This window comes from Rhinolophus sinicus, linkage group LG03 (assembly GCF_036562045.2).
Source record: "Rhinolophus sinicus isolate RSC01 linkage group LG03, ASM3656204v1, whole genome shotgun sequence".
Classification (NCBI taxonomy): Eukaryota; Metazoa; Chordata; class Mammalia; order Chiroptera; family Rhinolophidae; genus Rhinolophus; species Rhinolophus sinicus.
Genome location: NC_133753.1, coordinates 29868879 through 29893982, shown reverse-complemented (window position 1 = coordinate 29893982; position 25104 = coordinate 29868879). Strand labels below are relative to the sequence as shown.

At 33.4% G+C, this 25104-nt stretch overlaps 1 protein-coding gene across 33 annotated transcripts in view; it reads left to right on the top strand.

Moving 5' to 3' along the window:
- The window catches only part of GPHN (gephyrin), a 428300-nt gene that overhangs the window by 167116 nt on the left and 236080 nt on the right, over window positions 1-25104 (top strand). For 19 of the 33 annotated variants that reach the window (XM_074327335.1, XM_074327330.1, XM_074327334.1 and 16 more), the window contains exons 4-5: window positions 5417-5509; window positions 18356-18394. In XM_074327335.1, coding sequence (XP_074183436.1) covers window positions 5417-5509; window positions 18356-18394 — 132 coding nt within the window. The remainder of the gene's footprint in view (window positions 1-5416; window positions 5510-18355; window positions 18395-25104) is intronic. The other 14 variants (XM_019733621.2, XM_019733618.2, XM_074327338.1 and 11 more) reach the window with 1 other exon arrangement.

The following is a 25104-nucleotide window of genomic DNA, read 5'->3' as shown; positions in this document are numbered from 1 at the left end:
ATATTATGTGCTAAACATACATCTCTCTAAAGTTAAAAAAAAAATTAGGAAAGTCATTAATAGATTGCAGTCATATGTTTTAACTGCCCTTTTAAATCTTAGACAGAATTGGTTGAATCCCTGCTGTAAAAGATAAGAATATGAGCACTGTTAAATTTCCTTCTACCTACCGTCTGCTTACCTTCAACTTTTCTTTTAATATATGACTATTAAACGCGCACACACACACACACACACACACACACACACACACACCCCTACACCTGAAAACCTGATTGAAAAATATGCAGTCCTCAAATTGAGCTTATTTCACGAATCATTACATAGATACAAGAAGAAAGATAAAGTCAGCCTGGACTGTATCAGATCCGGACAGACTTGTACAGAGAAAAAGTGGAGGAAGTAAGAAACCAGAGACAATATATAATCTCTCTTGGAATATTCTGCTTTTCTCTTTGAGATTTTATTAAATGACCAAAACTAGAGTCTCTCCATCTAGATAAGTGTTTAATGTACTATTATCATTAGGTTTCAAATCAGTTCTCCAATTCAGTGTGCATTTGTTTCTGGAATCTTCATCTTGGTCACAGAGTCAGCCCTTTGTTTCATCTGTTTCACCGAGCAGTTGCTTACAAGATGAAAAAGATGAGGAGCCTCTTTCAGTTTGCATCTCTCTTGATTTGATAGTATTAGTGAGAATTTTCAGAATTTTCATAATTCACCACATGACTCTTTGGGAGCCAGAGCAGCTTTAGGAGGCTCACCATCCGCATTATGCTTCTCAGAGGTTCTTCATTTCTTTCCTTGACTCTCCAACTTTTAAGATTCATGAAATGAATCTTTTTCTTTTTGGATTGTTGCTGGTGGAGATTTTCTCCTCTAGTTTTTACTCTTTTTTGTTCATTGTTGTTAGATGATGAGAGAGGGAAATTCTGTGATACAACTTCATTCTACTATGCTAACCTGGAAGCTCAAAGCAGTGCATTTTTAAAGAAATACCTTCAACATAAAGGAAAATTAAACATTAAAATAAACAATGCCTTTAACCTCAGTTTTGCAACAGATGCAAAGGAATTTTTCATAAAGGCGACTTACACGGAAATCTCAGTGACATTCTATCTGGTAGAGGCAGCCAAATATTAAGTTATCTCTCAGAATAAAGGGATCTTACAGGTGCGGAAACAAGTAGAAGATAAATTGTTTTTAGGTGACCTAACATGATAGAAGAATAGACTCAGATTATCTAGAGTCATACATAGTTAGAAAGCATATTTAGTCCAGTTTAATGTCCATATACATATGGGATATAAATGTGTGTATAATATATATATATATATACATGTGTGTATGTATATATGTATGTATGTATTATGTATGTATGTATATCACCTTGAGGAATCTTTCTAAAGATGCAGATTCTGATTCAGTAGGTCTTGGATGGGACTTGAGATTCTGTATTTCCCAGGTGATGCAAATGCTGTTGGTCTTCAGATAATACTTTTAGTAGCAAGGTTCCAGACTCAGGACTCCTGAGACAAAGGACTGTGCCTTATCATCTTTGTACCCCTGTTACCTAATGAAGTACCTGGATAAAAGTATGCCCTGAAATATTTCCTTGCTAAATAATTCTACGACTACTAGGTGCCTAGAATACTTGTGTTCTATATTGGTGGTTGAGGAAGAATCCTTATGTTTTGGAAACCAACTTAGTGAATGATAGGATTGCTGTTTTGTCTTACAAGTCCAAAGCCTAACTAAAGTTTTTGCTTGTATGAAAAACATGTGCACATTACACAACTAAATATCAGATAACAAAGTATTACTTCTCAAATCCTTGAACAATCTTTTTATTTTGTCTTTTATTTAAATTAAATTTATTGGGGTGACAATGGTCAACAAAACTACATAGGTTTCAAGTGTACAATTCTGTATTACATCATCTATGTATTGCATTTCTGTATTCACCACCCAGAGTCAGTTCTCCTTCCATCACCATATACTTGACCCCATTTACCCTCTGCTACCACTCCACCTCCCCGCTTACCCTCTAAACTGTAGTCTGTGTCTATGGTTTTCGTTTCTTTATTTGCTTGCTTGTTCCTTTGTTGCCTTCAGTTTTATATCCCACGTATGAGTGAAATCATATGGTTCTCGACTTTTTCTGTCTGTTTCACTCAGCATAATAATCTCAAGATCTATCTGTGTTGTTGCAAATGGTACTGTTTCATCTTTTCTTATGGCAGAATAGTATTCCATTGTGTATATATACCACAACTTCTTTATCCATTTGTTTATCGAAGGACACTTTGGTCACTTCCTTGTCTTGGCCACTGTAAATAAAGCTGCAATGAACATTGGAGCACATACATCTTTACAGGCAAATAGTTTCAGATTTTTTGGGTAGATACCCAGAAGAGGGATTGCTGGGTCATATGGTAATTTCTATTCTTAATTTTTTGAGGAACCTTCAAACTGCCTTCCATAGCAGCTGAACCAATCTGCATTCCCACCAACAGTGTATGAGAGTTCCTTTTTCTCCACAGCCTCTGCAGCACTTATTATTTGTCTTGTTTATGATAGCCATCCATTCTAACAGGTTTGAGGTGCTATCTCATTGTGGTTTTGATTTGCATTTCCCTAATAGCTAGTGAAGTAGAACATTTTTTCATATATCTGTTGGCCGTTTGTATGTCTTGTTGGAAGAAGTTTCTGTTCATGTCCTCTGCCCATTTTTCAATTGGATTGTTTCTTTTTGTTGTTGAGTTGTATGAGTTCCTTTGACCACTCTTTAATTGAGCTCAAGATATCAAATATTACTTAAATGAAAGAAGTCTGTAACAGTTAGTGTTACCAGTTATCCATCCTGGGAGTAGAAAAACAAGTAATATTCCTGTGGTGCAACTAATCTTAAGCTGTGTGACATTTTTGTGGGCCTACTCAGGTGAGTCAGCTGTGAAATTCACCTTCAGGTAACTGACCTAATTCTCACTTTAGACTATTAGTTCTTAATTGCCCGGCTACATTTTAAAAATTACCTTTTAAGGAAGCTTTTAAATGCCCAGGTTGCACCCCAGAGTAGGGACCCAAGCATCAGTATTTTTTCAAGCTCCACAGATGGGTCCAGTGTATTATCAAGGTTGAGAACTGTTACTTGACTGTGAACTCTTTGAACCCAGGATTAGTCTTTCATTTATTTTTTCAACTCTTAACACCTAATACTTGGTGTAGGTACTCAGTCAATATTTACTTAATCATTGGGTAAATTATGTGATGAGGAAGTGTTGCCTATTGCCACAGTAGCATTCTTCAGTATAAAGTGACTATTTTAACTTTATTACCATCTTGAAATTTGAAAATTTTGAATGCCCTCTTGGTATTGACAATACTGAATTTTGGCATTAGATATTTTTGTGTGCTTAAGTATTTTGTTGATAAAACTTTGATATCATATCACTTTTTATCAAGATCTGATGTAAATGGAGGGTGGTCAGAGATGAGAAAGCTGTGACACAGGCACTCCAGTACTGTTGCAGTATTTAGGTACTGATGCAGTATTTAGGAATGTTAAAGAAACCTAAAGTGTTCTAGGATTCATTAGTGGGAGAACAAGCTCAATTTCATTGCTGAGTTGTGACGTCAACTTGTTGTTTTATAGCCTAGAAATAATAGCTACTTAGAATGAAGAGTATCTAAGCTTTTCAACTTTTTAAACAGAAGCACGGGACAATGGAAATTTTAAGTTTCGTTTGTGAAACCACTTCATAATAACCTTTATTATAATACTCATTGATTTTGCGTGTGTATGTCTGTGTGCTTTCCTCATTACAAAATTATAACTATGTCACGGATGAAAGTTCTTCAGTGGGGTTCTCTACTATTTATATCATTTAACAATAATTTTTTGCCATTCATTAATCAAAAGGGGAAAATCCCCTTCGTTTGGAGCTTTGAGCTCTCTATTCCTATAGTACGAGGATGAAATAGAAATGTGCGAGTATAGGGAAAAAAGTCATTTTTAGTTCCTGAATTTGTCCTTCTAACTAATTATCCTGCATTTTGTGCCACGGATGAATTTGACAACCGTGGGAATTGTATTTCACATCTAGGTATTAGTCCACTACTTGTGTTTAACATCTAGTTATCAGCAGTTAAATAATATAATTGTATCATTAAATTTTGGACCTGAATTTTAAAAAGATAATGAAGCAACATACTACCGAAGCAAATATTTGATTACAATTTAAATGAGCACTTAATAGTTCTTTTTAATAAATAGCTAAAATGTAGGATGGATGAATAGAATTACCCATAGTGTAAGCAGACAGAGATCCTAGTTAAACTTCTTTACAAACTAGCTGGGTACCTTTGAGTAAATTATTTAACCACTTTATACTTCAGTTGTCTTATCTGGAAAATGAAGAGGCAAATCTTCTAAGGTCTCTACTAACTCTAAAATTTTATGGTATGTAATTCTAATCTATAAGTATCACAGTATTGGTGTGGAGAAAAAAACTTTAAGCAATAATTTATTCCTATACCTTTCTTTTAAGGCAACCATGTAAAATAAATCCTGAAAAAATGTAAAACTTCTCTAAACAACTTGAAACTTAGCAGAAAATATTGACTCCATCACAGACAAAATATAGGGGAACACATGTTGAGGATCTCACAGATCTGGTTTGAATCCTACCTCTTCCTCCTTCTAGTTTGTGAACCCATGAGCAAGCAAGTTTCATGATCGCTCAGAATCCATTAATGAAAAAATGAATGAGTCTGTTTCTTTCAGTATAAATTGAAGTATGACTATTTACCTGGCAGGATGGTATAGTTTTTAATAATGAGTTGTACAATTAACACATAGCTAGCGCTCTTTTTTTAAAAATTAAAGTTTATTGGGGTGACAATGATTAGTAAAGTTACATAGGTTTCAGGTGTACAATTCTGTATTACATCATCTACATATCACACTTTGTGCTCACCACCCAGAGTCAGTCCTCCTTCCATCACCATATATTTGATCTCTTTTACCCTCATTTACCACCTCGCTCCCCCCCTTAAGTGCTCTTTTTTTTTTTAACCTGAATATATTTTGAATGGCTGAAAAGAACTTCAGATATGCCATGTAAGTACAAAAACATTAATTGTAAACTCTTTGTGGTATTTCCTGTGTTTCATTTACTTTCAAGAATTTGATGCTTGCTTCGTAACTTTCTATAATGAGTAAAATAAACACCCAAAACTACAGTATATTTTGATCAACACTGAAATTGTTCCATGAATTATGCTTCAAAATTTTCATGTTGATTGTTGAAAACAATCTGTTTTCCTTACTGTGTATAAAGTATTTGAGCATATGGATGTTTTGAGCAGGCAGGCAAGTCATTCTGCATATAACATTATTACTGTTTTCTTTTAGGAAACTCTGATAGATTGGTGTGATGAAAAGGAACTTAATTTGATATTAACAACTGGAGGAACAGGGTTTGCACCACGAGATGTCACTCCAGAGGTGAGTTAAAATATGCCATTCTCATATTCAAGGATTAAACTATTCATGTTATTTTAATCCTTTTAAATATTTTTTATAATATTTTTGTTATTCTGCTAGGCTGAACAGGAGATGTGTGGTTCTAAGAATGTGAACATTTTGCTGTGGAAGACTTACTATCTAAAAATATGTTTCTTCCTTTCTTTGGACTTAAACTAGAAATGATATAATATGAGGAAGATTAAGCTGGTCTAGAAGGTAATGCTGCAGTCTTTTCGGGTCTGTGGTATCAGCTGAACTTGAGGCGTATTGCCAAAGAGGTGACAGCAGAACTCGGACTCTTAGTGTGGCATCTGGTCTTTGTTAATATAATTCGAAATGTATCTGATTTCTCTTTTCTTTTGATAACCTTGTCACTGGCCTCAAAGCACAGTAGGATGACTGCAACAGAATATTTATACCAATTTTACAGTTCTTTTGTTGAGAAAGTATTATATATTCCACCATTTTTAATGTGAATTTAAATGCAGAATTTAATAAGCCAAAAAGCAGAATTACTATCTAGGCTTCATGCCACAAGAATCATCTCAACCTTTGCATTGGGGAAAATTGGGGAAAGAATAGTAAGCAGAGCTGATTGATACAGAGGAAAAAGTTTTTCTTTTTAAGGAAGCTATAAACCAGGTGTCGCTTTCAGAACCATATGCAAACTTTTATTACCACTTTTGACGTTGTTGCCTTAATCTCCCATAAAAGTGTTTCTTGGCTGAATTTCAATTTGATGTTAACTATATGTTTGTATTTTCAAATCAGTACACACTATTGTGTCTACTAACTTGTTAACAGCAAGATACTTTTGCTCTGCATCTATTAAATAATTACTACCTTCTTTTCAAACTTTAGGTTGCACAACAGTCAGAGGGCTTGTTCAAATTGCTGGGCCCCACCCACCCACAGAGTTTCTGATTCAGTAAAATCTGCAAAGGGTGTGAGAATTGGTATTTCTGTCAAGGCCTCAGGTGATGCAGATGTTGCTGGCCCATAAATCATACTTCCAAACTTTGAGAACTACTGTTCTAGTATATGAAAATGCAAACTTTTTAAACAAGTTGTAAAACACTTTCTATTCTATATAAAGGTCGCAACACATTTTTTGGCAATTACTATAATTCAGCTTATAAATAAAATGGTTTTGTTATTAAATCAATCAGAATAGAGTTGTCTCAGGAAATTGTTAACTTCAACTGCTTAAAAAAGAAGTAATCTTTACATAATTTATTCAGTTTCTAAGGGAAAATAGTCCTTGGCCAATTTTTACATTTCTTTTAAACCATGAGACTAACTTAAAAGGTACAATTGGAGGGAAGCCATCTCCTGTAGAGGTATGTTTGTGTTTTGTTTTGTTTTGTTTTGTTCTGTTTGTAAGAAAATTGTCTACATATGTGAAGGCATTGATTTTAGGAGTCAGGTGATAAGTGTCTGAAGTAAATGAAATTATGTTTCTCACTATTTCTTGTGTGATGGTTTGATACTTTCATAATATTTCTTATTTGTATATCAGAAAAATACAAAAAAAGTTCCGATAGAATTCATCCATAATCAGATAACATTATTTTTAATTGTGGGGAAATAATTTACATCACAATGTTTAGTATTTTGTATTCTGTGGAGCTTCAAGTTAATAATGCTAGGTTGCAAATTCAAACCTTTGAATTCTAGCTCTGCTACCTACTAACAAGGTGACTAGACTAGTCACTAATCTGCTCTATGCCTCAGTTTCCTATGAAATGAAGGAAACAAAAGTACTTATCTGCCAGAGTGACTGTGAGAACTATTGATGGTATTTTAGTAAGTGCTATTTAAGGGGTAACTTATAAGGGGTATTTATTTTTTATTAGTTGCTATATAACTATCAAGTGGACAAATTTGATAGTATTTTTTGTATGTAACTACCAAATGGACAAAGTCTTATACTATATTTAAATTATTCCCATGAAATCATCACAATTTTATTACATTACTTTTAATTTTGATATAGTAAGCTTCATATTTCACTGTTTCTAGCTCCATGTAAATCAGAAATCTTGAATTTCTACGATTCTAATATCTGTTTATCCCCTTGCCCCCTTTTTTGGTACTGTTAGTTAGCAAGAGTCTATCTCTTTCCCTGATCTTGTATGTTTCATTATATCAGAAATTGAGAATTTCTTTATTCTTTTTTTTAGTTTCAGGTGTACAAAGCAACATAGTAGTTAGACATTTAAGCTCCTCATAAAGTGACAACCCACTCCCCAAAAATAATTACAATTTCCAATTCTTTCTATATCCTTAAATAGTTGCAATTCTTATAATATCTAAAAATAACACTGGGATATCAGGTAGGAATCCAGAAATATAATTTTGGGCCTATAATAATACAGTTATTTGTCTTTAACTTGTTTGTCTTGTTAGACAATTGTGCCTAAAAAGAGAGGAAACTATTACTAGACTACATTTACCTATGTACAACTTAGGGTTGCAAATATTTTTAAATAGATTTAGAAGTTATTGATAGAAACCACAAATATTAATGATAAAGATAAAATAATATGAAACTTCTCCCCTAACATACTAATATTGTACAGTGAATAATTTCCAATAATTAATTTGATCTACAATCAGAAAGGACAATTGTTTGTGGGATATGTGTGTTAGAAGAAACACGAAGGGGGAACGACAAATTGCGTGAATGAAATAAAGCATTCAAAAGTTATTATCAATGGGTATGGACCCTGGAGAAAATGAAAAGTTTAATAGATTTAGATTTCTTCCCAGGTCTATTAAAAAAAAAAAAAAAAAAACAAATAGCAACTTTAGAAAAGTGTATCCTGTTTACTTATTTTTGTAGGAATAGGCAATCAGAATTGATTTTCCTAAATTAGTAATTTATTTCTATTTTTAGGCCCTGTACCTTAGAATATAGTTAATTTGATAGTTGCATGCCTGCTGGGTCACTCCCTTCCTCTAAACATGAGATACTATCAAAGCTTACATAAAATAGCATAATAATCCATGCTCTTCAACTCTGTAGGGTTTTATTTTTATAAGAAAAGCTTTATTTTTTAAAAATAGATTGCATTTTCTCTGATCTTATAAAAAGGTTGAATAATCTGTTGGCATTGGTGAAATGCTTGTAATTATAATACTCTGTAGAACATAAGAACTCATTGCTTTACAAATTATTATCTCTTCATGTCCCATTATCACTCAATGATGTATTTCCAAAATAGGTATTATTACATCATGCATTTGTTATTATTCTTAAAAAGAAGAAGTATAATTAAGGACAGAAATGAGGTGAAGTGAAAGCCCTTTAGATATAAATTCTAGAAGAAAGGATTAAGAAGCATTTAAAAAAATCTATCTAATGACAAAGAAATGTTTAGTAATATGGTAAATTAGAAAATAATAAACTAATATTTATAAGGTAAAATAACTTTTAGCACTTTTAGAACACCAGGCTACATCAGAATAAAGAGTTGTAAATTAATATATTAATTTGATCATGAATTAAAGAGTTATGCAAAAGCCTAATATACATTTTAGGTCTCATACACTCACTCATTCATTCATCAGGTTTTGTATTTTTAGTCCTTAATATGTATCCAGTGCCATACTAGGTGCTAGAGTTAAAAAAATGAGTAAAGCGTGGTCCCCATCCTCAAGCAACTCTTAATTTATCACAGGGGTCAGAAAATTATGACTTGTAGGCCAAATCTAGCCTGTCATCTTTTTTGTATGGCTTGTGAGCTAAGAATGCATTTTGCATTTTTAGATGGCTGAAAAAAATAAAAAAGAATATAATGTTTTGTGACACATAAAAGTTATTTGAAATTCAAATTTCAGTGTCCATAGATGAAGTTTTATTGGATTCATTCACATATTCCCTATGGCTACAAAGAAAGAGCTGAGTAGTTGCAACCAAAACCTTATAGCCTGCAAAGCCTAAAATATTTACCATCTGACCCTTTGCAGAAAAAGTTTGTCAACCCTGGTCTGTTGGATGACAGTAAGTCATCTTTACTCACATTTTTTATTGACTTTTTTATTGAGATTGACCTGTGGTTTTTAGTAATCTGAAATGATGTTGAGCTTCATTTTTAAATTTTTTAATTTTAGAAGGAGCAAAAAAACCCCCACTTTTCTGCCATAATGAAATTTAGTGCCCCATTGTCTCAATAGACAGCATAGCATAACAAAAATGAAACATCATTTATTCTAAATAATACATAAAATTTTGGTCAAATAATGGATTTATTATACATTGAGTAAAATCTCACTTTTAAAAAATTTTCAAACTATGATTCTTTTTTTTTAATTAGTTTCAGGTGTACAAAGCAACATAATAGTTAGACACTTACACCCCTCTCAAAGTGATAACTCCCTTCCTCTGACTTCTTATTTAGCTGTTACAATACCATTGACTATTATCCTTGTGCTATACTCCACCTCCTGTGTCTATCTGTCTATCTATCTATCTATCTATCTATCTATCTATCTATCTATCTATCTATCTATTTTCTTATAGTTGATATTCGATGTTATTCTACTTCAGCTTCAGTTGTACAGTGCATTGGTCTTTCAAACTGTACCTTCTAACAAAAGTGTCCTGATATAACTGGTCATTATGAAATAGTCAAAGAAAGGGAGGAATAGCAAAAATTTCAGGAAACTGTAAATTTGATATAAAGGATATTCATTTAAAAGCATTCTTATGGTTCATTATGAAAGTGGAGAGACATCTGACAAAATGGCCAGTGCTGAAAAGGGTAGAATATTCAAAATCTGGTACAAAAGATGAATTTCTAGGAAAAGATTATTAGTAATTCCAGAAGGCATATTATGTTTATAGCTTATAATGTTTACATTTCTTTGGAAGAGATTACTATCTAAGCCTTTCTACAAATATTTTCCACTGCAATTATTAGGATTTTTTTTTAAAAAAAATACCAAATCACAGAGAAGGTTATTTATTTTATAAAATTGGTTTATAGTGAATTAGTTAAAATTTATATATTTTCATAATTTAAGGTGTGAATGTACTATAAGTCAGGTATCATTTTATGCAGTCATTAACCAGTTTTCATTATAACGTTATAATGCTTCAAAAACAAGAATGTTGTGTAAGTAGAAGGAAGGAGACATAATAGACCTAAATTGCTGACTATATTTTAATGGTCCTTAATTTGTGACTCTTGTGAAAATCAGTGAAAATTGACATTTAACAGCTTCACCTAAAAGTTAATATTTGACATTTTAATAATCAGAAAAATTCTCCTGCATTATAGCAGAAGCATAACGAAAACACCGTGTTCAATAATTTTTGAGAGAAAATTTGATATCTAACAGGTCATTTAAATTAGGTAGTTGTTTTCAAGTATATATCAATATTGTCTAGAAAACATTGATTACTTCCTTGGCAAAATATCCACATACTGATACTCTAGAACTCTATGAATATTTATTTTATAGTTCTAGGATTGTTTTGACTAAAAATCACTGTTATACATAGTAAAGTTAAAAATAACTATATTGAGCTAGGATTTTGAGTATCTTAAAATTGTTCTGTATAAGTAGGATAACTAACAACATGAAATTGGTAACAAAACAGAATACAATAAACCCTTATACTTGAAATATTTAAAACTAGGTTGAATAAAATACACCACCCCTTTATGGTCAGATAAAGTTATATTTTATACCATTTTAAAGAGGTCTTTCTGTAATTTTTATGAAATAGTCCTGGACATGGGAAATATGTTTCCATATCTTATCTTTGTGGAAACATGCTGGGATACAATACGTATGATAGAGTGGAAACTCAAGCAATAGAGTCAGACAGACCTGAATTTGAATCCCAACTCTACCACTAACTATGAAATTAAGGCAAATTAACCTCTTCAAAGTTCATTTTTCTCATCTGCTAAATTAGCTAATGCCTCTCAAGCTTGTTTTTCCTAGTAATTGAGATAATAAAAGTAGCCAAAAATAATAACTAACACTTATATACAACATTTACTATGTGTCAGATGCTATTTCAAGCACATGTTAATTCATTTAGCTTTACAAACAACGATATGTGGCAGGTATATTGTTATATCTATTTTAAAGATGAAGATACTGAGAGACAGATCAATTAATTGACTTGCCCAAGATTATCCAAGCTATTAAGTGACAATAATGCATGTAAAAGGATCTAGTATAATGCCTGGCATATTTGTAGATGCTTAGTAAATGTTCGTTGTTTTTTTCCTTTACCTTTTCTCCCACGTTTAATTAATATGAGTACCTATTACTTCTAATTAAACATGATAGCCCCAAATATTTCCGCTATTAACCACTGTTTTTCTGGTATCTATTATTAGCTACTAACATACCTGGTAGATATGTTTAAAAAATAAAGGTGTTAAGTCAACATTTCCCCACTACTATGTTAAGGCATGGGGCAAAAGAACAATAAGAATTTCTATAATCTATATGATATGAGGAATGTGGATTATTACTGCAGTTGCATTAAGTACTTCCAGTTATTTTACCTGAACCTATTTTTTTTTATTGGTTTCTAATTCCTCTGTAGTTCAAAATTCTTGGACTATGGCTTTAAACAGCTTGGATATGTGATATTTGGGGTAGCTTTTTAGTAATAGTTCACTTTATATTGGGGTTTATGATTACTTTGCATTATCCATTGAAAATCAGTTTGTGTCTCAAAGTATAGGCACACTTATGACCTACCTAGTTGTTAACAACAACATTTATAGTCTTTGTTCCATGTAACAAGTATTTACCAAGAACCTTGAGCTTTGTTAAACAAATGCTAAAGTATATATACTCCTAAAATAGTCACTTGACATCAAGACATTAGAAATGGGGTACTGGAAGTGTTCAGCCAATTCAGGCCAAAAGATTTCTTTAAAGGAAAGATTCAGAGAGAGCCGTCATCAGGGAAATTTTTATACAAGTAGAATTTAAGCTGTTATTGAAAGAAAAAGCAAACAGGATTCAGGTTAGGAGAGAACATTACTGATAGGCGTAAGGAAGAAGGGGAAATGTATATCAAGCTCCGAGAAAGACAAAATTAAGAAAATTTTCCTGGCTAGAGCAGAGGATTCTCTTTACATAGAAGGATGGATAAACTAGACCTGTGTTATTTTAATCTTTCTTAGAACAGCTATAGTAGTGCCATCTGTTGAGATGAAAAACAGCAACTGTCATTATTCAGAGATTCCTTAGAAGCCAGAATTCATAAGTCTACTATCAACCAGCACACACAGTAAAGTCATGACATTAAGGCTGTCTAAAAATAGACCCTTTTGAGAATTGGCGTTTATTTAAAGCACATCAATGCACTCCCTTAGGAGAACTAGCATCATTCTTTTTGAAGAATATTTTTATGTCCTGTTTGATTTTTTTTTTAAGTCCTGTTGTAATCTGCAAACCTAGTAACTATCCACACCATTATTTGTGTATAAAATTTAAACTGCTGTGAGGTACCAAGTTACAATTTTGTTGACTTGTTGCCTGGAAACCTTTTCAGTTAATATTAACCTTACAGTCAAGACAATCAAGGAATATTTTATTGTTTTTGTCAATGTTGAATCTCAAGTTAGCTTAGCATTTTATGTAAAATTACAAACTATATAAGAATAGAGAAATTACGAGTTTGAGGAGAATTCAAAGACCTAGCATGCTCAAAGTCCTAGCATGCCCTTTTTATCATTCCCAGCCCTTGCCTGAACATCTCAATCACTGCTTCTTCCATCTGGGAGTTCGTGCTTGTGCAGCAATAATTGTTTGAAAGTCCAAACATATCAAGCTGAAACCTGATGTCATATAATTTCTACCCAGACATCCTAATTCTGCCCTTTGCAATACACGAAAGGAGATAAATTCCTCTTTTACATGAAAGTTCTTCTAATATTTAAAGATAAATATTACATTTTCCCCTTAGGTCCACCTTACTTTTATATTTTTTTTGTACTCATTTTTTACCGCCAGCCACAAACTTCCAAAGACATTCACACTCTATGCATTAAAAAGAAAAGCTCCTTAGTATAATTGTACCAGTGGAAAAGTTACAGGTACAAAATTAAACCATTTAGATGAAGTACGTGTAATTAGGTTAATAAGTGACATTGCATTTAAAACTATTATGTCGAAAGGCTCCTATTCCACATAGCCACATTAAAGAGGGAAAAAGCACATTGCTCCTCAAGGTCGAAATTTTGGAATTTTGAGCATAAGGCATAAACAAAACTTTCGTATATGAAAAACCTGTAAATAAAAGGCTGTCTTCATTTTCCTTTAAGTATATTTCTTAATTGCGTGCCTACACTGTACTGGGGCTCTTATGGGGAAGAGAGATCCTATCAGTAAATGTACAAATACATACAAATATACTTATTGTGATAAATTCTATGTCTAAATAGAGCTCTTACTAGAAAAGTAGTGTTGCCCATTTAATGTTTATGAGGCAGCATAACATAATGATTAAGAACACAGACCACTTGGGTTTGAATACTAGATTCATTTCTTAGAAGTGTGTGACCTCACACAACTACTTAACATCCTATACCTCAGTTTTCTTATGTGTAAAACGGAGAGAGTAAGAGTACTTACCTCATGGGTAGTTATGAGTTAATGTAAATAAAACACTAAAAACAATAATTTATTTGCTACATAAATATTTGCTATTATTACCTGCAATATAAGTAGAGCTGTAGCTTAGAAAATAAGTAGATAATGGTTGAATAAATATTGGAAGAATTTTTCCCTGGGGAAAAAATCAAGCAGTAGAGGACCTATAATACAAACTAATATGGTTGTGGAAAAGTGAAAAAACAAAAACAAAAAACAACGACATGTTAAATATTGATTTTTTTTTACCTTGAATCTGTCAGAGATAAAAATCTTGAAACCTCTTTTCCAGCTCACCCGTAGAAGCCTACTCTCATAAAATAAACAGAGGTTGACATACCATAATACTTTAGTTTTGCAAAATATATGCTAAGACATTGACAACTAAATATCATTAAATATTTTGCAAATACAAGTGCTAAAAGCATATTTATCTAGAGATATGGTCATAGGAATGAAGATTTCAGGATATTTCTTTATTATTGTCTGAAAGCAAGAATGTGTACTCATATCTCTGTGTTAGATCTCCTTCTGTAAAATGGACTTAATGTTGCTTTTCACACAAAATGTAATAAGATGACAACAAATTTATCTGTCAAATCCTCTGAACTTTTTAGAATGATATCACTGGATAAGTAGGGCAGAATTTTTGTAACTTTATGTTGTTGCCTGCCAAAAAAGGAAACTGATAGGGAGTCAGAAAGTGGATTCAGATAACAAAATAAACTGTTTGGAATTTTTCTAATCATTTTACAAGTGTTATTTCCTCCTATTGGAACTTGGAAAGAACATGGCTGCTATTAAAGAATGGAGGACGGACATCCAGTGGAGGGAGTAACCATTTCAGATAATCATTAATGACAGACCACACAGATGAGAATTTACAGGGAGAAGCCAAGTTCTTTCAAAAGTTGCAGAGAAGAAAGAAGCAATAAACCTGTTGGAAGTATGGGGTCTAAAAATGAACTGTTGTCAGTTTCACTGAAAGAAACAGAGACCAAAAGTCAAAGGCAACAATGCAGAAGAAGCAGTTGATGGGGCTGGACAGACCAATTGATAATAGAGGAAATAAATTATACTACTCTATGATGCTTAAAGATAGCATTATAGTGATAGATGTCAATGGGGTAATTTACATGTGTTTTCCCCTCACCTTCTTCATCCCTTTCCATAATTTTGATTGCAGCATATGATATATCCTTTCATGTAATAATTCTCAGGATAAAACTTTATGTACCAAGAAGATAAGTCAGTTTGATTAAGAGGTGATTTTGAGTAGGATTTTGCAAATTTTTAAAATGCTTTTCTACAAAATGTAGGCATTTGAACCATGAAGACAGCTGTCAGTTTTGAATACTGTATAAATATAATGGAGTCTCATTATAATGTGTCTCTTGTTTACTATGATTCAAGACTACATTGTATATGAGACCCCCATTGTCATGAGGTTACATTAGTATAACCTCATTGATGAGGTTCAAAAGATTCACATGACACCAGTTTCCCACAGGGTATTATTAAACAGGGTATTTAGAGGTTTGTTTAATTATGTGATACTTTGATATAAGTTCTATTTGTGGGTCCTATTTACTTTCCTTTTTCATTTCCTCCCTTTTTGCCATTTTCAAGACTTACCTATATTGTACCCTGTCCATTAAGATGGGCTTGCTCTGTGTGGTAGACAGATGAGTGAATGTCACCATCAGTATTAATTAACATTTAGATAAATGAGAGGACTGCTTTCATATAACATTGAGAGCAAACCCTAATATAAATGCACCTTCCCTCATAGGTGTATCTTGAGCAACAACAGCAACAGTATTCACAATAATGCTCCAGTTTATCGTTCAAACTTTAGTTATGACTCTGCCTTCTAAACAAAAAATACTTTAGGACAGGTCAGCAAACTTATTCATTAGAGGTCTAGATAAGAAATATTTTAGGCTATGTAGTGTCTACCATTACTACTCACCTCTGCCAGTCCGATAGCATAAAAACCACCACGAGAGGATATAAATGAATGGGCTTTGTTGTGCCCCAATAGAACTTTATTTATAGACATCAAAATTGGATTTCACATGTCATGAAATAAATTTTTCTTTTGTTTTTTTTTCCCAATCATTAAAAAATGTAAAGATCACTCTTAGATTACAGGTCATGCAAAAAACCAGGCAGCAGGCACGATTTGTCCCATTGGCTATGGTTTCCAGCCACTATTTTAGTACTTTCCTCTCCTACCTATAGTGTACCAACATCTGCTCTTTTAATAAAAAACTTGTAGTACCATATTTTACCATGTATAATGTGCTCCAGTGTATAATGCACACCCACGTTTTTGGCCCGAGCTTTCAGGGAAAAAAACCTTTCATTTTCATTTTTTAATTCAAATTTTTATTTGTTCACATTTAGGTACTTGTTTTTTGTATTATAAAGGAATTTTAGCATTTATTTTTTAACATGGTACAAGAAATTTTATGTAACAAATAATTACAAAATACTAGAACAGATACAAGGTACAAGAAATTTTATGTACCGATAACAAATTTATCATATTTACCCATCATAGAAGGCCAAGAACTTTTCATCGTTCCAAGTTTGTTGTAAGTTCAACCAAACTGATTATCATATTCCAGGGCGTTATTTTGCATATGCATATTGTTATTGATTTCTTGAGTTACACTTTTAATTCAAGCATAAATTAAAAAGTTAAAAGCATTTACATAGATATGTAATTAGTACTACCCATGTGTAATGCGTATTCTTTTTTTTTCCCTCACAATTTTGGACAAAAAAGTGCACCATTATACATGGCAAAATACAGTATGTGAGCTCTCAGAAGAATGCTCTGAGAATTTAAGACAGAGAAAGGAAATGCTCCACTGGAAATTAATACTTCAAGGTTCAAATATGTCCTGAATGCCTACTGTGTGTATGCCAGGCACTGTTCAAGATATTGGAGATACAGCAATTAACAAAGAAGGCAAAAGTCTCTGCCTCTGTGGAATTTACATTTTAGTGGGGTGACCCAAATCTAAGTAAACAAGTAAAATGTGTAGAATTAGAGATGGTGATATGTACTATGGATAAAAATAAACCAGGGAAGATGGATAGGTAATACAGGTGGGAATGAGAATTGTAATTCTAAATAAGGCCACCAAGGAAGGCTTCAGTGATAGGGTGACATTTGAGCAAGCACCTAAAGGAGGAGAGAAAATAATCCATGGATCAAATAGAACCTGTATGTCACCATTAGTAGAATGGAGAATTTTGAGCAGAGGTGTTGCATGAGCTGACTTATATTTTAACAGGGAAACCATTTGCAAGGCCATTGAGTTAATCCAGGTGAAAAATTACAGTGACTTAGTGTTAGAGGTAGAAGTAGTGAGAAATACATTATTGATATACTTTAAAGTTAGAGGAAGGAGATGGAATAAGAGAAAGAGAGAAGTCAAGTACAAGACCCGGGATTTCGACTTGGGCAGTTGGAAGGATGGAGTTGCCATTGACTGAAATGAAGAAGACTGTGGGAAAAGGAGGTTTGAGGAGGAAGATCAAGAGTTTTCCTTTGGTCATGGAAACCTGAGCTGGCTAAGATACCTAAGCAGAGATGTTAAGTTGGCAGTTAGATATGTGCATCTGCCGTTCAGAGAAGTCTAGGCTAGAGATATTATTTTTTAGAGTCATCAGCATCTTAATGGAATTAAAATCCATGACAATTGATGACATCACCAAGGTATTTATTAGTATTACTATTTATTTATTGGTATTACTGCCCCTGTTTCCTTTCTCATCCACTTTGAAAGAGGTAGGTAGTTTCTAGTAACCTACCGCCTCTGCTCCCACCGGAAGGGATCCCACTGAATCAGAAACCTGACCTACACAGGAAGTACCATTAGTTAGCTATCCTCAAGTTTTGCCATGGTGTAAATATAGGAGTGAATTTTCCCAAGTACCTCCTTGCTGGAAACTGTTTGCACTGGAGGTAAGTGTGAAAGGGGAGGTTGTGGGAAATGATGGGGTGAGGGCTTTGTAAACCTTTCCCAAACCTCAGAAATGGCTTGATTCTGAGGAAGGGAGAAGGTTCAGGCTGGTTCTTATTTCCCCGAACCAGTTCATACAGCCCTAAATTTGACCTGCTTTCCTCAAACTGGGAGTCAGAAATCCCTTTTCTCTTCTGTTTTTCTGCTGCAGAAATTCCCAACATTCCCATTTTGTGGGCTCCAGAAAGGGGTAAGCGAAGACTTCAATCCCAGCCAATCATTTCCAGATTAATATATTTTAGTGTTTTGGTTTTTTTATCATCATAAAAAATGCTTGGACCCATTTTTCTCATCTGTTTAATTTTCTTGTGGATCGTTATGCATCTATGTTCTAGGGTCATTCTGTATCCCTGGGCAGTAGAGTTCAGATCCATCTGCTATTTCCATTTGTGTGCTATTCTCTTGTGGATTCTCATATGCAGTTTATCAGTGACTGTTTCCTAGATGGAAGACACCAAATTCAGGAGCCTGCTTCACTCGCAGTGTCATTGTTTCCTGAATGGTGTTTTGTTCTCCTGCTGATAGCTTTTCACTACCCTAACCAACTGCTTCTGATAATCTGTCATTGCTTTTCTGCTATTCTGTCTTCCTGCTTTGACTGCTTTTGATTTTTTTCTCTACTTTTTGCCCCACTTTACTCATCTGCTGATTGATTTGCATTCTTCACTCACCGGTGCTTTGTCTATCAGCAAATGGCCTGGTACTGCCCTATCCATCTGCTGTTGTAGCATTTTAGACTGCCCAGCATTGTCTTTTGGCTCTTCTACCATACTCCTCCACCACGAACCTTCCAAGTGCTATGCTATCTGCCTGCCTGATCTTGCCCTGCCCAATCTATGCCTGTAATATTACAAGTAGGTTCAGATTGTTTAGCACTTCTGCTACCTCTCTCTACTTGCTTTGTGCCACTAAGTTGGACTGCTGACTGAGTTTGCTTGGTTACTGTCTCCTCTAACTATTTGCTGCACATGGTTGCCCCATTAATTACCTTAAGATATTGCATTCATCTATGTACTCAGCCTTTCAACTTGCTGATTGGTCCATATTGCCTTCTTTATACTTCTCTCCATCTGATAAATCACTGGCATTGTTCCTCTGTTGTCTTGTAACCCTGATCAGATTTTATTTCCAAGAAAAGTGTTGCCTACATAGTGTCCAAACATATCTTAGAAGTAAAAAAATACTTCACTATTTAACAGTCCAGTCCAGTTTACTCCTAAACTGACTTTTAAACTCACTACTACCCATCCTTTCTGCTTTTTTTATACAAATCCACATTTTCTCTTTATTTAGGAATTGATTTTTTTTCCTAATCATTTATCATCTTTGCTTCAGTTGCCTTTTCACATCATATGTTATATACTTTTGTTCCTTCTGTATGGGGTCTTTCAATAATTCTCCATATGCTAAATTTATTCCCTAATTTATTTCCCTGATTTTTCCAGGGCTTTATCAGGACAAATTACTCCTACCAATTTTATTTAAAACTTAAAAGTATCATCTCTAAAAATAATAAATTTAGTTGTAGTTCTTTGTAGTTATAATTAAAGTCACTCCGTTTTTTTCCTTTGAGATTATCATTTCTCAGCTGCCCCATAATTTATGTAATATCAGTTCTTTAGAGATTCTTTTGATGTATTATCTTTCCCTCTTTTTAGGCTATTTTTTCTTGTGTGTGGGTAAACTTTTAAATTGACATTTTTCCATTATTTGCTAAGTACTTGGCATCTAAAAAGTACTTGGAATAAAAAGCTTGTCTTAGTCACTGATAATTAAATGAAAGACAAGATCAAAGAAGAAGTGAATTTTGGTGAAATTTGCAAACAATTTTAAGAGTCTAAGGAGATTTAAAGTGGGGTGTGTGTGTGTGTGTGTGTGTAAATTTGAAGTATCTATGTGTGTACGTATCCACAACATTGTGCTTGAAGTGTGGAAAATGCTGAGTATCCATATTAAATTCTATTTTATTTTTACTAAAAATGAAAGGGGAAAAGTAAAGGTTAAAATGAAAGTGATAAATTTAAGGAATATAAAAACCGGCGTGGACAGTGTTTTAAAAATTTATTTATTTTCCTCTAACAATAGAGATAAATTAGTATGAAGAAAAAGGCTGCTCTAGGAAAGTCAAGAAAATCATTTCAGTAGATTTTTATTATTATGGTAAAATAAACATAAAATATACCATTTTTAAGTGTACAATTCAGTGGCATTAGTATATTCACAGTTTTGTACAACCATCACCGCTATCTGTTTCCAGACCTTTTTTGTCATCTCAACAGAAACTCTGTACCCATTAAACAATAATTCCCCATTCCTTCGTCTCCAAGCCCCTGGTAACCTCTATTTTACTTTCTGCCTCTGAATTTGCCTATTATAGGTACCTCATATAAGTGAAATCATACAATTTTTGTCCTTCTGTGTCTGACTTATTTTACTTAACATAATATTTTCAAGGTTCATTGATATTGTAGCATGTATCAGAACTTCATTCCTTTTTAAGTCTAATATTCCATTTTATGTATATACCACAATTTGTTTATCCATTCATTTGGACACTTGAATTGTTTCCATCTTTTGGCTATTATGAATAATGCTGCTATGGACATTGGCATGCAAGTATTTGTTTTTCTTTCCATTATTTTGTATATTTAACTAAAAGTGGACTCCAAGTTTTTAATATTTTTGTCTACAAGGAAATTAATAGCAAAGATGTAAATGAAACTAAATAATTAACATGATAGATGGGTAAGTCCAAGATATTGTATTAGGAGCAGAAGAAATTACAAACTTTTAGAAAGGATGCAGAAGGCCAAGAGAGATTTACAAGACCCTACATTCTAAGAACAAAAGGGAAAATTAAGTGAAATAACATAGATGCTCGATGGTTAAAGAACAGCAAAAATAATTCTGAAGGAAGTTGAATTAAAAACCTATACCAACTTCAGGACAGAATGATGGCATGTCTTTGAAATGGAATATGCAGACTTTTAAAGAAGGGAAGAAGTAGGCATTTGAAAGGCAAAGTTTAATGAAGATACTGGGATTGAGATGAGGCAACCAGGTTGTATTTAGAGGAACCAACAGTGGGAACCAACAATTCAGTGGTCCACAATCCTGGATATCCCGCCTTCTACCTATAGAGATTTTTCTAAAAATATTCCTGGGCCCAACCGCCAGAGATTACATGTCAGTAGGTTAGGAATATGGTTCACACAATGTGTTCATACATGTGTGTGTTTTAATCCACTGGTAAAACACAATGTTTGTTAAGTTGAACTGGGTAGCATAGTATCCTAAACCCTAGAGGAGTTAAGTTGGAAAGAATTGGTCTTTGTCTTCAAGGAGTTTAAGACTGGAGTAGTTAAATATGCAGTAATAATAGACAAGAAAGAAGACTTCAATTCATTAGTTGATAATGTTTTCACTTCTTAACTCAAGTTTTCGGTGATTTTACATACTCTATCCAGCCTTTCTCAGCTAAGGTTCCTCATCTATACTGTCAAACACAGAAAATTATTTCAGTGGTTATCTTCTCAGTTTTCCCCTGGTGGTACATAAACTTGTACTATTCTACCTGCATAGGAAAGAAGTTAATACATTACCTCAAATAATTCTGTCAGAGCCTATTTAAAAAAGCTGCTCTATGCCATGTAGTCTCTTAGGTGTGTGTGACCCAAAGATAAGGCTTTCCTCTCAAGGAGCTTACGTTCCAATAAAGGGAAAAGGGCATTTAACAATAAATGCATTTCTAATATCATCTGCAAAATTTTATTTTCTTCTAATTCTTCAGGAAAAAATGTTCAAAGTCAGAGTAATTGTATATAAGGAAAAGAATTGTGTATAAGGAAATCCTTTTACCTCTTCTAAGCATCATTGATTCAGAAATAAGAATGTCCTTCTATATTAATGCCTCATTACAGCTGAAGGATTCTGGTAATAGTTTAAATGCCAATAAGAATCTCTTTAATTTTAAAACCTAGAGCATTTAGTGACAGATTAGTGATTTCATTGGTAGCTGTTAATAAACAGTATTACCTAAAACCAAGGTTGTTAGTTTTATAGTGGAAGAGTAGAGAATGACTAGAGATAAGTCGATAACTAATGGTTAGTTAGTAGGTTGTTCTTGAATGTAATTAAATGCACAATATGGGAATCCACCCCAGAAGTATAGCTACATACTAATACTGAAAATGTTTGGGAATTTAATTTATCCTCACTATCAACTAAAGCTCTCACTTGAATTCCTGGTGTGTCATGAAGTTCAGTCATATGCATTAGTTCTTATTATGGACTTGGTTAATTAGTCATTTGAACTAGGAATTTATTTGTCCTCCTGAAATTGATGTGTGCCTTCCTACTTGACAGCAATTAGCTTCATTCTTATTGTTCAGTGTTTCACACTGATTCTTTTTTTAAAGCAATCTCTTTAAAGTGTTACACTTAAAACATGTTTTAGTAACCTATTTTTCCTCCCATCCTACTAAAGTTATTTATTTTAACAGCACAGCTATGTAAAGATCAAAGTTCTCGTGTCAGGAGAAAAGCACTAAAAAAGAAATTACATCCAGATATAACTTGTTTTTTAACAATAATGAATAACTTTTAAAGATTTTGCTTCACTTGTATTCATTCTGAAAAACATTTTTTGTTTAAGGTTTTTATTGGGGAAGGGGAACAGGACTTTATTGGGGAACAGTGTGTACTTCCAGGACTTTTTTTTTTTCCAAGTTAAGTTGTTATCCTTTCAATCTTAGTTGTGGAGGGTGCTGTTCAGCTTCAAGTTGTTGTCCTTTTGCAGCTCAGCTCCAGGTCCAGTTGCCATTGCTAGTTGTAGGGGGTGCAGCCCACCATCCCTTCCAGGAGTCAAACCGGCAACCTTGTGGTTGAGAGGACACGCTCCAACCAACTGAGCCATCTGGGAGCTCAGCAGAAGCTCAGCTCAAGGTGCCGTGTTCAATCTTAGTTGGAGGGGGCGATGCCCTCCATTCCTTGCGGGACTCGAGGGATTGAACTGGCAGCCTTCTGAGTTAGGAGCATGGAGCTCTAACCGCCTGAGCCACCGGGCCGGCCCTCTAAAATCCCATTTTTATTTTGAGGAATGCTAAATTGAAAATAGAGTTGTTTAATGTGTTTCTTTTTTGTGTGAAAGGTACCTGAAAAGGCAATGTCTCTATCTCTCTCTTATTAGTCTTCAAGTCCTTTTTATATTTAATAACAAGAAAATCCTCTAAATTTCCTTGCAATAGTGAGATCCTTTATAGGCAACTACTCCAAACAAACAGGTTGTCATCTAATTTTTCTTGTTCTTTTGTTCCCTTTCTCTCCTGAAGAACAGTAGAACATATTCAGGACCTTGCAAAGGAAGATGCAACTTCTTTGCTTGAACATTTTGTGGTGGCAGTTTCACTCCTTTGGTTTTGAATATACACATTGACAATAACAGGCACTAATAACCAGTGTCTATATCCTCTAATCTTTTTTTCTCCCCTTTGCCCTCCTACCATCAAGTATCATAGTGTGGCTGGAAAAAACCCACAGATTACACCTGTGGCACAAGAGTGAGTGAGAGAGATCATTAAGGGAAAGCTAATTGCTCAGATACGGAAACTATTTAGTTCAAAGCTCCTTTATAAACTCATATATTTAACAGTCTTTAATTTCAGGAAAATCGAAATCTTTACATGAAAAATGCACTTGTTAGACATTTGGATGTTTATAAAGTACAAAGCACTCTCAAACTTTCTGTATTTATCTCTCAGTGCTTTTAGATTTGTTATAATATTTAGTACTATGAAGAAATAGAGAGTATTCACTGTTCACATCATCAGCATAAAAACATCTCAGATGTTCAGGAGTCTTTTTTGTTGTTGTTCATAGCCATGTTACAGTAGTAGATGTGTACATACTTACTTTGTAATAAAAGGTAATAATCCCATTATAGAGATCTTAAGCAAATATTCTGAAAGAAAATATCTCTTTTAAGTTAAATTATTTTCTCATTTCTAATTCAATGCCTTCTGGTCAAAAATAAAATCGATCTTGTTAGAGGGGTAAAAGGCAAAGCCTTTTGAGATATTCTGCTTCGCATGATGATTAGTAATTTAAAAATAAAACTTAAGACCATCTGCAGAAAGCCCCTATTTTATTAAGAACAAAATCTGTCTTCAGATTCCCATAGTTTCTGGTTTAGTATTGGAATATTAGGATCACAGCAGCTAGTGTACCATAGGTATTCAATAAGAGCATAAAGTGGTGACCTTTTATTGCGACATAGTATTAAAGATGAGATTTTAACCAGAAAGTATATGTTCATTTAGGAGAAGAAAAAGATTTTTTGCTGTGTGTCTTGCCTTTTATTAATAGCTTTAAAAAATTCCTTTTTTTATGAATGTAGATTTATTTATGAAGTAAATAAAAACCAATAATTTCTGCACATAATTATTGGCTAGGACTAACTGATTAATTTGTACAATTGGGAGCCCATCATATATACAGGTTTGGGTTTCTTAATAACATCATCTCAATTGTTACCATAGCTACTAAAATTTATTATATACTTATTTTGTGATAGGTATTGTGATAAGCATTTTATTTGATCTTATTTCATCTTCACAACAAACCTACACAATAGGTACCATTTAACAGATAAGAAAGTTGCATTTAGAAAAATTAAATCAGTTAAACCCAAAACTAGAATTTGAAATAGATAGTTTTACTCCAGAATCCTGACTCCTAATCACTTTTTCATATAAATTAAGCTTTTTCCATGTAATAACTGTTGTGCCAAAAAAAAGGGACATGTTAATCACTACAGAGTATAAACAAGCTATAAGTAATTTCTCTGTCATTAATTATTTAGGTTCTTTCTTATTTCATATTATAAACATTTTCTTTATGTGA